This window comes from Arvicanthis niloticus, chromosome 7, assembly GCF_011762505.2.
Source record: "Arvicanthis niloticus isolate mArvNil1 chromosome 7, mArvNil1.pat.X, whole genome shotgun sequence".
Taxonomy (NCBI): domain Eukaryota; kingdom Metazoa; phylum Chordata; class Mammalia; order Rodentia; family Muridae; genus Arvicanthis; species Arvicanthis niloticus.
Window position 1 is genome coordinate 73318624 of NC_047664.1, and position 13635 is coordinate 73332258.

The 13635-nt window shown below is 46.7% G+C and overlaps 1 protein-coding gene across 3 annotated transcripts in view; it reads right to left on the bottom strand.

Annotated features, from left to right (window-relative positions):
• Corin (corin, serine peptidase) overlaps nt 1–11555 on the bottom strand; it is a 192418-nt gene extending 180863 nt beyond the window's left edge. The window contains exon 1 of one of the 3 annotated variants that reach the window (XM_034508909.2): nt 10884–11308. In XM_034508909.2, coding sequence (XP_034364800.1) covers nt 10884–11150 — 267 coding nt within the window. In that variant the 5' untranslated portion in view covers nt 11151–11308. Of the gene's footprint in view, nt 1–10883; nt 11309–11371 lie in introns of those variants that run through there. The other 2 variants (XM_034508910.2, XM_076938624.1) reach the window with 2 other exon arrangements.
• Nucleotides 11556–13635: the final 2080 nt, after the last annotated feature.

Genomic DNA, 13635 nt, shown 5'->3' on the forward strand with positions numbered 1-13635 from the left:
GGTGTGAGGGCTTTGTCAGGGTCTCCCCAGCGTTATTTTTAACCTGGTATTTTCTGCTTATAGACTTTCCACTGGGGTAGGCCCATGTCACTCCAGCTGGGAAATCTGAGAACCCAACTGGCCTGTGGCAAAAGAGGTATTTTTAGCTGAAATGTGGGGAGCTCGAGGTTTTCATTTTCTTTAGACCTCAGAGTGGGATACACAAAATGGAAGAAAGCCACAGGACCAGCAGTGCACCCCTAAATTCTCCAGTGACAGTTGAGCTTGCTGATGGGAGGATTGTATCCCTGAGCAGAAAGGTCATTGTGGGTCTTTCCCAGAAAATGTTGTCTCCCTCCACATAGAGGCTTCACCCCGAGCTCCAACTGAAGGTCAGTGATTCCCCAGCAGCACCCAGGACTTGATGCACTATGGATTTTGTACTAGATGCACCGAGCTAGAAACTGAAAGAGGGTCCAACAGCCCCAGGGAGACCAGGCCCTCCAGATGATGGCCCTCCAGCACTTTGTGTTGACATCAGTAACGTTCATAGATTGACACTCAAAACTTAGCGATTCTCATAGCAGTACTTTTTTAAATTAGTGGGCTTTAGTCTTAAAAATACTTTTTTAGGAACTAGGAAAATGGTTGTCAGTGAAGTACCCACCACACACGATGAGGACCTGAGTTTGACTCCCAAGACCTGGTAAAAGCAGGGTCATGGTGTGTAAACCTAGCACTGGAGTGGGGAAAGGAGGCTCCATAGCCAAAGCAATTAAGGAAGGCAACTGAAATTGACTTGTGGTTGCCTCATGTATGCATGTGCACACACACACACACACACACACACACACACACACACACACACACACACATACATACACATACATACACATACATACTCATACATACACACATACACACATATACGCATACATACACACATACACACCACACACATACACACACATATACACATACACACACATACATACACACACACACATACATACATACACATGTACATATACATACATACATATACACACATATACACATACTCACATACACACACATACACACATATACACATACATACACACACATATACATATATTTACACACACACATATAAACATATATACACATACATCACACACATACATACACATACATACACACATATACGCATACATACACATACACACACATACACACATACCACATGCATACACACATACACCCATATACACATACATACATATGCATACACACACATATGCACATACCACACACATCACACACATACTCACATACACCCACATACACATACATACACACGCGTACACACATATACACATACATACACACACATACACACACGTGTATATACTCAGTTTACCACACACATGTACCACACTCATACAGTATACACGCAATCAATTAAAGAAAATACTTTTTAGCTTTCTCTCCCCAATTAAGCCAATTGTCAAGAGAGATGATAGCTTTTTTCCAACTTCTGTTTATTTTCTGCTATATACAGTACCCTACTATGAAAAACCTCTCTTCCCTGTTTAAGTCAGGTAAGATATAGACTGAACTTTGCCATCAAAGGCAGCAAATGAATCAAAGGAAGAGTGGACTCCAGCATAGGGGTTGGGAAGAACAGACAGGCATCCAGGCCATGGATATCTGAATTCAAGCCAAGTTGAAGCAGTTCGAGGGAACACATTCAGAGATGACCCGAGAAGGATGCTAGCAGTAATGTGTTAGCGATATATTGGTTTTCTTATACATATTACCACAGGCTTGATGAGTGAAAGCAATGTCCTCTTTTCTTCTGGAGGAAGAAGCCTGAAATCAGTTTCATTGGACTAAATCAAGGCATCCTGAGGATGGCTTCTCTGGAAGGGACTGAGGGCAGACTACCACCTGTCTTTTCAAGCTGCAAATGCAGCCTGCATTTCTCAGTCCCCTCTTGCATCTTCAAGGCACAACCCACCTACATCCCCCTACATATACCCCCCCACATATATCCCCCCACCTATACCCCCACCAAATTCCCCCACCTACATCCCCCCACCTATACTCCCCACCTACATCCCCCACCTATATCCCCTCACCTACATCCCCCACCTACATCCCCCCACCTACATCCCCCACCTACATACCCCCACCTACATACCCCCACCTACATACCCCACCTACATCTCCCCACCTACATCCCCCCACCTACATCCCCCCACCTACATCCCCCCACCTATATCCCCCCACCTACATCCCCCCACCTACATCCCCCCACCTACATCCCCCACCTATATCCCCTCACCTACATACTCCACCTACATCCCCCCACCTACATTTGTAATCAATCATATTACTGTCTGACAACACTGACCTGTGAGGCCTACTTCTCAGAGGACTTAAGTAATGACATCTCCCACACACCCACATAACCGAGGATAGGCTGGCTTCTCATAACTGTCAACTTAACCAGACCTGAAGGCTTCCTTTACCATGATCCTGTGTCAACAGCCGTTGAGTACCTCTGCGTTACTCAATGAGCTGCACGGTAGCCACGATCACTGAGAACTTGGAATGTCGCTGGTTTGAATTTATACTAGATAGAAGAATTATGAAGCATAAAGATTTGTTACAAGAAAAACAAGGTAAAGTATTTAATAATTATATTTGCTACATGTTAGAACTATAAAATACTGGAGATTTTGAGCCAAAAAAAAAAAATTAACTACTTAAATTTGGTTCACTGGGTTCGGTTGTAAGCTCAACAATAGGCAGTATCTGTGGCTACTGTGTTTCTATTGGGCAGAGCCCACGTTAACTTCTGATTGCTCTTGTTTTTGTCTTACTCATGGGAGAGACTTGGCTTTGAACAGCAGCGTTTCTTCCTTTAATCTTTTCCTCGAGGACAGCTGACTCTCCAACATTCATATTTCATATCAAGAGAGATATCATTTTAGGACACACGCAGCTAAATGTACCAGCTGAAAACAATAACTACAAGGAAAATGTTACATTTACCCAGCGACTCTCAAGAAGCCTTCGTTCCCAAGTCCTCTCCACATGTCTGTGGGAGAAGTATCATCTCTTAGGGAAAGGAACATTTCAGAGGTCACCCAGCCAGCTGCCTATGTGGTAGAGAGACTGAAGCACCCAGGGCTGTCTGGTAGGGTAGGGTAGGGTAGGGTAGGGTAGGGTAGGGTAGGGTAGATGTCCTAGCTTGGGCTAACTAAGCTCGCTCTTCATAAGAAATTCTCTTATACCCAACCTTCCTAAATTTTAGAGACCTCAGAATTCTCTCTTGTGACCTGATAATTTGGCTCTTTTGCTATTCTGAGGACATTTTGTTTGTTCTCCCCTAGTTCATAAATTTAAATTCATAGCCATTTAAGGAGAAGCATTTTCTCTGGTACCAAGTTCTTCCACGGGGATACCCTCGAGCACACGTCTCCCAACTTGATTCTGGGCCATGTGGTGAAAGACTCTGTTTCTGTAATTGCTCCTTGTCCCTTCCTCCCAACATCCATGCATAGTTTCAGTTCTGACCTCTAGCCAGAGCAGGGACCCTCGGAGAAACACGGGCTGTGATGATCGAAATTGCCTGCCGAGTTTTCTCTGATTGGGTTTCTCTGGGTGCTGAACAGGCAATTTTGTCCTTGGCAGAGGCTCAGGATAACAAGCACTGGAAACCACTCGCTGAGAGGGAAACCAACCTGAAGGTCTGCCTGTGTGGGTGCCTCTTGTCCAGGCAGCCCTCCTGTGCATTTTCCACATCCCCTTCCCACAAAGTTCCTGAATCCTCCCTTGGAATTTCCTGAGGGACAGCAGGGATAAAGTCACCTCTTGTTCTAATGAGATGATTCTGGATTCCTGAGGGGTCCCTAAATAGCTCCAGGATGGGGCCAGTTGCCAGAAAGACCAGACCTTGATTAGAAGCTGGCAGTTTCCAGTCCCCTTCCCCAAAGGGGATGCTGGGAATTTAATTAACAATCAATTGTGCCTTAAAAGCTCCTGGATGTTGAGTTGTTTAGCTAATACATCCACATGTCATAGGGGGTACACCTGAACCCTACTGTATCCCTTCTCCTGGCTCTTCCTTCATACCCTCCATCATAAATCAGTAACTTTTAAGAAAAAAAAAAAAAAAAAAACATCTCTCTGAGCTCTGGGAGTCAGTCTACCAAATCCTTGCACCTGAGGAGTGGGTGTGGCGTCTCCCTGGCTTATAGCTCATCAGTCAGAAGTTAGGCAGCTGGGGACCTGCTGTCTACGTGTGAAGGTAGCTTGAGGGACAAGCCCTTTAACTCCAGGTAGAGCGTCAGAATGGAGTTGAATTGTCTGCACGGAGTTGGTGTCAGGGAGTTGGAGAAATGGCGTTATAAAAAGCCCACGAATCTGGTGTCAGGAAGAAAGTGCCTGGAACTGTCAGGAAGGCCAAGGCGGGGGAGAAGAGAGCAACTGGCAACACGCCCTGCTCACTTCCCCGCCACCACATTAAAAGTGCAGCTCTCCCACACAGAAAGCGGGACCCAGTTCACACATGAGAAAACCAGAGCGAAGAGAGGCTAGCTGAATCCTGCATCCATTTCATTTCATGCTGAACTCTTACTTCTGATGTCCCTTGGCTTGGACAAAAATTGTCTTAAAGATAAGAGAAATATTAAGTAAACCAATGTCAGGTTGGCTTCCACGACACACCCCAGAGGTAAAGCATCCTGCCTGCCTGCAGGATGAGACTCTAAATCGGACAAAGATGATAATCAGGTACCATCAAGATAAGCCCTGAAGATCCTCAGCAAAAGAGAATGGTGTCATTTTCATCACGAGATTTCACATGTTCAACTTCTCCAGAGGTGGAACAGACGCCTCAGTCGATTACCTAATTAGCTGATCGTTTCCAACTCAGAGAACGAAAGAGCATAGATCCTTAACACCAGACCCAAGACCAGTGCACAAAAGGCACCAGGCCATACAGTCTAGAGCAGAGTCCTCTCTGTCACTGTGCTCACTCGGGTCACTGGGTAAAGGTCAGGCAGGCTGACAGGATCTTTAGCCAAGTCTCTCTTCCCTGCATTCCTGTTTCAGGATTGATTGCTTAGTTAGAAGTTGAGCTTCCCGAGTGCACATAACTTCATTTTCTTCACCAGTAGATGTCCAAGTGTCTAGTTCCATGCCCAGCATATATGTTCTTATCAACTGGATAGGAGAATCTGTTCCTCTCCATGCCAAACTGTCCCCCAAGAATCCTTCAAAGATCTCACACTTGGCTTCTGCTTCCCCCTCCCCCCGTGAGGTAGTTGTGTTGTCCTAGTTGGCAAAAGTCGCACCAAACTATTCACAATGTCAATCTTTCACCCTTTAGGAGGTCATGGAGTCCCCAAGTATGAGATCCTGGAATTGTCATACTGAACATAGTGGTACACGCCTGTGATACCAGTGCTTGGGAGGTAGGGCAGGAGGATCATAAATTCAAGGCCAGACTCAGCACTACATGTAGAGTTAGAGTCCAGCCTGGGCTACATGAAATCCTGTTTGAGAAAATCAAAGGCAAAAACAGAAGCCTCCTGATGTTGTCTCTAATTGGCTGCAGGGGCACTATGATGAACTGCCAAGTCTGGCTTCAGAGAGATAGGTGCTATGCAGTGGCAGAGGACTTTTCCTTACAACTCCCCTCATCTACTGGAAACAGAAAGGACTCTTCAAATGTCACTGACCTAAAGGACCCTGAGCTAAGCAAGCTCACGGGTGGCACCAAAACGGCCTTTCCAGCCTGCCTCTTTATTTTTAGTCTCCCCTTCTGAGTCAGCCTGGTACCATGCCTTCTCCACACACATCACATTGAGCTTTTTACAGCATCAGCACCTCTGGTGAATGGTGACATGGGTCTCTGCAGAACCTCTCTTTACCTTCTGCCAGCCTAATCAGGAACTGCCACGCATGCTCTGAGGGGATGGACATAAAGAACTGTCCCACAGGAGAGGCGCCCAGGGCAACCGGGGCAACCGCCTGCAGGATGAGAGGAAGACAAAATTTACAGGTACCAGACACCCCTCAGCAGAGTTCAGCAAGGGCTAGGAGTGAGACAGACAGAGCAACCCGTGCCCCGAGGCATCATGGTCCTCTCTTCATAAAGGTTAGAGAAAAATCTTGGCGTGGTAACGACCAGAGAAAGAGCCCCGCAACTCAGTGCCAGGTAGAAAGCTCTCATTAGTAAAGCATCACCTTCCTACAGCATAGTGACCCGCTTGTCGGCAAGAATAATGACCTGGATGTGTGTTACGTACTCTAAAGCATATTTGCCTGAGCAGAATGAGAACAAACTTCTAGGAAGTAAGGAATGCAGACACGGTAAAGATACAATCACGTGAGTTCCAGGTAAGCTGTCAATCCAATGTGACAGGTGTCCTGAAAACAATAGGACAGATACGTAGAGAAGGGCATGTGACAATCCAGGCAGCAATCAGACTGACACATCTGCCAGCCAAGGAACTCGGAGGAATATTCAGAAGAAGCTAGGAAGACTAAAGGACCGATTCTCCCATAAACATCTCAAAGACCCTACGGACACCTTGATTTTAAATGTGTGAGCCTTAAAACTGTGCACGCATGCTTTTCTGCTGTTTCATTTTATCATAGCAGCCATTGGAAACTAACACCACACCTTTCCTTCCTCTCACTAGGTCCAAATTGACCCCAGCCACTCACAAGTAGCTATTAGGTATTCATCGGATACCAGGCACTCATAGAACAATGAGCAAAGACCCTGAAACATCTCTCTTCATAAAAAAAAAAAAAAAAAAAAAAAAAAAAAAAAAAAAAAAAAAAAAAAAAAAAAAAAAAAAAAATGCTGACATGAAAGTATAGAAGGAGAGAAAAAAGGGAAGTAAAATCCAGTTTGTCAAATGGTGACATGTTCTAGAAGGATCCAACAGAGTGAGGTTGGGTAGTGTGATGGTTTGTATATGCTCAGCCCAGGGAGTGGCACTATTAGAAGGTGTGTCTCTGTTGGACTAAGCTTGGCACTGTGGGTGTGGGCTTTAAGAGCCTCATCCTAGCTGCCTGAACAAGCCAGTATTCTGCTAGCAGTCTTCAGATGAAGATGTAGAACTCTCAGCTCTGCCTGTACCATGCTTGCCTGGACACTGCCATCCTCCCACCTTGATGATAATGGACTAAACCTCTGGACTTGTAAGCCAGCCCCAAATATATGTGTTCCTTTATAAGACTTGTCTTGGACATGGTGACCGTTTACAGCAGTAAAACCCTAAGACAGGTAGCCATTTTCAACCTACACAAACCAAGCACTCAAATGGATTTTGTGCCAAACATCAAACTCAATATTCTAGTGCCTTGATTCTTATAAATACCAGCATATCAAGTAAATGACTATTTGGAGAAGAAAGGTCCTCCCCTCCCCCCTTAAAGCAGAGCCCATTCCTAAGCCAGGAATGCCACAGTCCTGACTTGAGGTGTCAGGTACATTCATGGAACTAATTGTGGTGATGGCTTCAGGGACACAATCTATTTTCAAAGTCTAGTTGTACATACTAAATATATATGATTTTTTCTTGAGCATTGCGACTCCAGTGATGGTTTTTTCTTAAATATTTAATAAGGCTTTACAGGATGCACCAAGCATTCATACAGTTACTTGTAATAAATATTTCCTTCATCACATGTTGTCTTTGAAGGTGGAAATAATACCAACTCCTCTTTCTATTGGGGGAAACAGACTTGGCAAGATGACTTGGCATGGCCACATTCTGGCTGCCTTTAAAAATTAGAGCTGGAAGGGCCAGTGAGATGGCTCAGCAAGGGAGGCAACTGCTGTAACACTGGCATCCTGAGTTCAATCCCTGGAACCCACATAAAGACAGAAGGAGAAAACCAGCTCTGCAGAGCTGTCCTCTGGCCTCTGCACACAGGCTGTGGCACGCTTGACCTCATGTCACCGTGCACACATCCACAGTAACAATAGAGTTATTAAAACTTGGAACCGATAAATAAAATAAAAACAGATGGATAGTTTAAAAAAAAAATACTGGAGCTGGAGATTTGATACCAAAACCATGCTCTCCCTCATAAGCAATGCTTCTCTACAGCACGTTTCCATTCAGTAGTTCCTGTATTTGTACGAGAGGAAGGGGAGGAGGAGAGGGAGGGACAGACAGACAGACAGACTGACAGACAGACAAAGAGAGACTTAGAGGAAAAAGCAAAGGAAGTCTGAGTTTAACTGACCTCTCAGTGGGGACCTAGAAATGTGTTCATTCCCCTAAAGCCAATCAGTATGGCTTCCCTTTTGCCTGGGTAAAATGGTGCAAACACGGCATGGATACGTCCTTGTTGATGGCAGGACAAATAAGCATTGCCAGACTTGGATGTTTTCAGGGAGCAGTTGGTGTCACAGTGTCTCCCCAGTCCCCAGGGAGCCCCTGTGACGGGCACTGGGAGAGCCAGATCTTTGTGTTGAAGGACACTGGGGTAAAGAGAAAAGAGACAGAAGTAACAGAGTATCATTTCCGTGTTGAAGTTGTGTAATGAGGACCAGAGAGAGCAGAGTGTGAGACTATCCCCTCTCTGGAGGCATGGCCCTCCTGTCTCCCTCTCTCCCTGACAGTGAACCCCCTCCACTGTCAGGGAGAGACGAGGAGAAACAGGCCTTAAAGGCTGCTTTCTTTAAAGCCTCAGATGACTTGCCTCATTTATGCCTGAGGATATCTAACATACTACAACAACAACAACAAAACCACCTACCTTTTACCTTCACTTTGCCTCCCTTTTGGCCTCAAAGGTTGGGTCTGCTTCCTGCTCAACTCTGTACACAAATATGCAACTATTTAAGGAATGTCTATCTGAAAATGGTTACACAGTGGGGGGGGGGGAGTGAGTGTATGGGGGGGGGGTCAGCTCTAAATAAACCCGTGACTCTTATTACTCCCCTTCAAGTCTGAAGCACAGCCAGCTCTGTACAGACATGATGCCACTGTCCTTCATCAGCTTGTGGGATTCCCTGTTTCATAGTCCCCAGAGTGGTGCCTCAAAATTCCAGTGGCTATGCTGAAACCTTCCAGAGACAGCGAGCTTTACAGGGAGACCAGCACAGGGTGAGTCTCACCAGCAACACAGGAGCAATCATCACCATTCCGTGGAAACTGAGGCCATGCCTCGATGATTTCCCTGGAGCATTAGACCCTGAACAGAGGTGATCATCACCTAGACCACTCTGAGTCTAAGTGCATTTGCGTGCACCTCTTGCCCCTGCCCGGACCTTTCCCTGTTCAATCCTGAAGTTAACAGTACCTCCCCCACAGCCGTCTTTTGCCTTTTCAATATGGCAGATACAGAGGCCTGTTCACTCCGCTATCGCCGAGATTTCTGCACCATTAAGGTGAAAGTTTGGGCTGGAGAGATGGCTCAGCCGTTAAAGGCTAGGCTCACAACCAAAAATATAAGGTGAAAGTTTATGGTGGAATCAATACTGTGTCTTTAAAAAATAATCCTCATTCTTGGAAATCAACATGAAGAGATTAATAAAGCATTTTTTTTCTGTCTTCTTACTTCACTGGAAAAACAATTTAGGTTTTAATTTGTATTGTAACCCTGTGCCACATGGAACTTTCAGATCGCCGCCAACGCCCCCCCCAACCCCCCCACCCACCCCCCCGCGCACACACACACACACACACACACACACACACACACACAAGCTTCACAGTTTCCTGAGGATTCGGTTACTCCAAGTTCTACTCTCCCTAAAGATAACTTCATCCAATAAAAGCTCTTGCTGTCAGGAGTCTGCAGGTCCCAGCTGCTCAGCTGAGCACCTACACAGACATCAACCCCAGGACCCTTGTTATAGAAACTGATTTGGGGCATTATGTCGTACAAGACTAGTGGGTATTCCGGGGTTGTGACACACCTCCAAAAGCCTAGTTGTTGTTTGTTTGGGACATATGCCAAAATTAATGTTTGCAGCACTTCTAACTTCAAAACTGCCAAAACGTGCCCTTGAACAACAAGCAGCAGCGAGTCCTAGCTTGGCTCCCTTTCCGGTGGCACTCTGGTGTTCTGTTGTGGACTTCTGCGCCCATCAGTAGATTCCTTCGTATCTTAAAAATGGAATAACTATAAAGCACAGACATGGACGTAGAGACCCTTGGAACCTTGTTCTGTAAGCCTTCGTGGCGCGAAGTTCTGAGAAGTTTCCGTGGGAGAGGATTGCTGGGACGATTTTCCTGGGAATCTGGAAACTGAGTCCCCACCTCGGTCCCCCCAATGGGAAGTTGCGCAAAGCGCGCCCACTGTCGTTCTCCCGCCTCCAGAGTTCCCGCACGGAAGTCCCGCACTGAGCTCTAGCAGAACCTGGCAGGACACCACCTCCGGGTGCCTTCCTAACCACCCCTCTCTCCCTGCTGGCACTGACTGGTCCTGTCCACTTTTGCACAACTGGGATCCTGGCGGTAACCAGAAGGTTCCAAGACCCTAACGACACAGCAGACAAGGATGGCTGTAACCTAGAATGGGTTTCCTGAGGCTCAGGTCAGGGGGACCCTCTGCAGTGTCCTTCCTTTTCTCTGCAGATCTTGGTAGCAAGGCTAACCCTTCCCAGAACTGCGTGGGGAAAAACCGTCCCAAACCCCATCAGCTCAAATCCTCCGCCGCAAACCACAGACGGTGCTCGGTGCGCCCGGGGCGGGTACCCGACCCAGGGTAAGTTCGCGAGCAGGGGATCCGGGCTTTCCCAGCTCTTAGTTGTGCGGTGCCAATGCATAGGGCCATCCCGGACATTGACTGATTCCCCAATGGAGGACACTACTACAAATGGGACCTAGTCTCGGCGCCGAGTAGTAGGGACGCGCGCAGTAGGGATGCAGGCTTACGTCTGGAGCAGGCGGGGCTCCAAAGCAATCCTTCCAGTTGCCTGGAGTCTGGAACTTGGACCCGGAGAGGAAGCCACGGGTCCCCGAGGGGCCGGGTCCGAAGGCTCCACCTGCAGTCTCCCCCGGAACCCCCGCGCAGCCAAGCCGGTTCAGTGCCTGGAGGGCGGTGGTTGGAGGGACTCTGCAGGAAAGGTAGCATCGCCCAGGACAAGAGCAGCGGGCTCTCCGCACCGAGTTGACCCTAACGCTGAAGGAAACCCTGCCCATGACTGCCAGCGTCTCCGACGCCAAGCCACAGGAGTGAAGGACTGTCCGCTTGGGGACTAGAGCGAGCCACTGGGAAGTCTGCGCTCACTGACCTACGGACAGGAAGGAGGTGGCACCCGATGAAGGGAGGAAGGGACAGGGAGAAAAAGGTTGACTCTGAAGTCACCAGGACTCGGGCCACGCGACCTGTGTGCTGGAGGAGCAAGGAGGGTGGATCTTACCCTCTTTGGGGCGTCAGCTCGGCGACTGTGCTCCTCCGGAGCAAGGGCGGGGGGCCGTTTCGTGAACATATCTTTCTCTTCTGTCCACTCTTATCTCGGTCGCTTTTCTCTGTTCTATGGATCTCTAGGAGAGGCACTACGGGTGTCTTTCTCCTTACTCGGAGTGAAGTTATACTCAGGGGATGGGAGCCCCATATTTTGTCGGCTGGGCAGACCCCACCCGCAGACCACTCCCTCCCTTCACTCACGTCTCTGGGTCCTACCCATAACCCTTAATGAGATAGTTCCTCCATACCCACCCCTGCCTTCAAAAAAGTTATTTTTCTATGGCAGATGGAGAGCCAAGAGTTTACTGCCCCCACCCTCCACACCAGGGGGAAAAAAACAAAAAAAAAAAACAAAAACAAAAAACAAACGAACCCTTAAACTGTGGGACAGCAGCTTCTGGCTTTGTTGAGGCCAGAACTTTGTTGGGCAGTGAAAAGAGCTGCTCTCCTTTGAACTCTCATTATCACATCTAGAACAGCCTATCCCCCCAAACAGGATTCTAGCCAGGCAAGTACCAAAATGACTGCCTTCAGGCACTGGCAATCCAATGTCAAGTTTGTTGTGTTTGAAAAGATGTGAGGTTTCCTTTCGAAGAAGTCAGGCATTATTCACGTTCCACAAATTGCAAATCTGTCTCAAACTGATTTTTGCAAGACTGCTTTGCTGCTTAAGCTCCGGGGGCCAGGAGAACGCACGCCAGCCACTGATTGTCTGACAAGAGCATCTACAGGCTGGAATCAGGGGCCAGCACGCGCCTGTCAGACAGGGAGCCATATTCCTATGGCAGCAAGGAGAGCGTGTAGACATTCCAAGGCAAAGGTTGCATTGAAGGCCAAGACAAATCTTAAGTATTTATAGAAAAATGAAAAACAAATAAACAACCCCCCCAAGGATTACAAAGATTTAAGTTTTCTTAGACATGATTTTTAAATGCATTTTTAATCAAAACCTTCAAAATTTCAATAACTATTCAAGGTTATACGGTAGCCCATCTCCATTAGAGAAGGCCACATATTGTAAGCAGGCAATATAACCTGCCCCTTGAGTATCACTGCGTGGACAAAGGCACATGTGTACACCTGGAGTGGTAATGGGTACTTCGCTTCAGAAAAGACACAAGTGTGCTACGTGCACTTAAAGACGTGGGACACTGACTTCAAGTTATTCCAGCATTAGTGAGGAATGCAATTTCTAACAAGCGTTGCATAATTCACACACCCCGAGTGCTCCTGCACATACCCTCTTTAACTCAGAGATGAGAGGCAGCTGGAGTAACCAGCTTAAGGTCATCTTGGTCGGCAGTGACCTGACATTCCCCAGAGATGGTAGCATTTTGTGACTGAGTTTTTACCGAGACACTGCCTCAGCACACACCACTACCACAGGACCCCCATCTGAGAACCCAGAGCCCCGAAGAGACATCTGCCAACTCCACCTCGAGGGCCAGAGTTAAGCAGTCTGTGAATGGAACAGTGGGTGTATGTACACCCATCTTGAAGGCGCAGATTGAGTTTCTTTCTTTTCTGCCCCCTGGTGGAGATGATGTGGGAATTATGAACCTGAAATAGCTAAGTAGACTCTTCATGGTGTTCCTTGCTCTTCTATGCTGGGTTCCTAAGGCTGACTGTACTGACAAGGTAAAGACTCCGAAGACTCCCTCCTAATAGCTCCAGCTGCCGTGAGAATCAGAACCAGTACTTGAGGTAATTTTGGCTGCTTGGGGGCACAGTATGAGAAACGAGGGCGAACACCTATGTTTAGACTTTGTAATTAACTTTAGTACTGTAAGAAATCAAACATGTTTTATTTTCAAGTTAATTTAATTATGAAGCACGCTCACAAGTGGTTTTTAATGATCACTGTGGAATTATTTTTTTTAGAAAAATCACATCACATATTTAAACTTCCATTATTGGAGCCGTGGTTGTTAGCTACGCTAGGCAAGTGTTCTACAACTGGCTTCCCAGCCCCTCAACTTACTAAAAAATTAGTAATCACTGTCCAGTGTCTTAAAATGCTCTTAATTTTACAAAAATTAACATTTCTGGTACCATTCTGAAAGTTGTATTGTCTAGCAGTTCAAGCACATATCAAACTAGTCATATAATTTAAAAGAAAAAACACAAACATTAAAAAGATTTATGGGGGTTACTGACAAAGCACCCATGTGTGTGTTAGTTGTAGAAATAATTTGCCTTGCCTTCATCTTCTTTGAC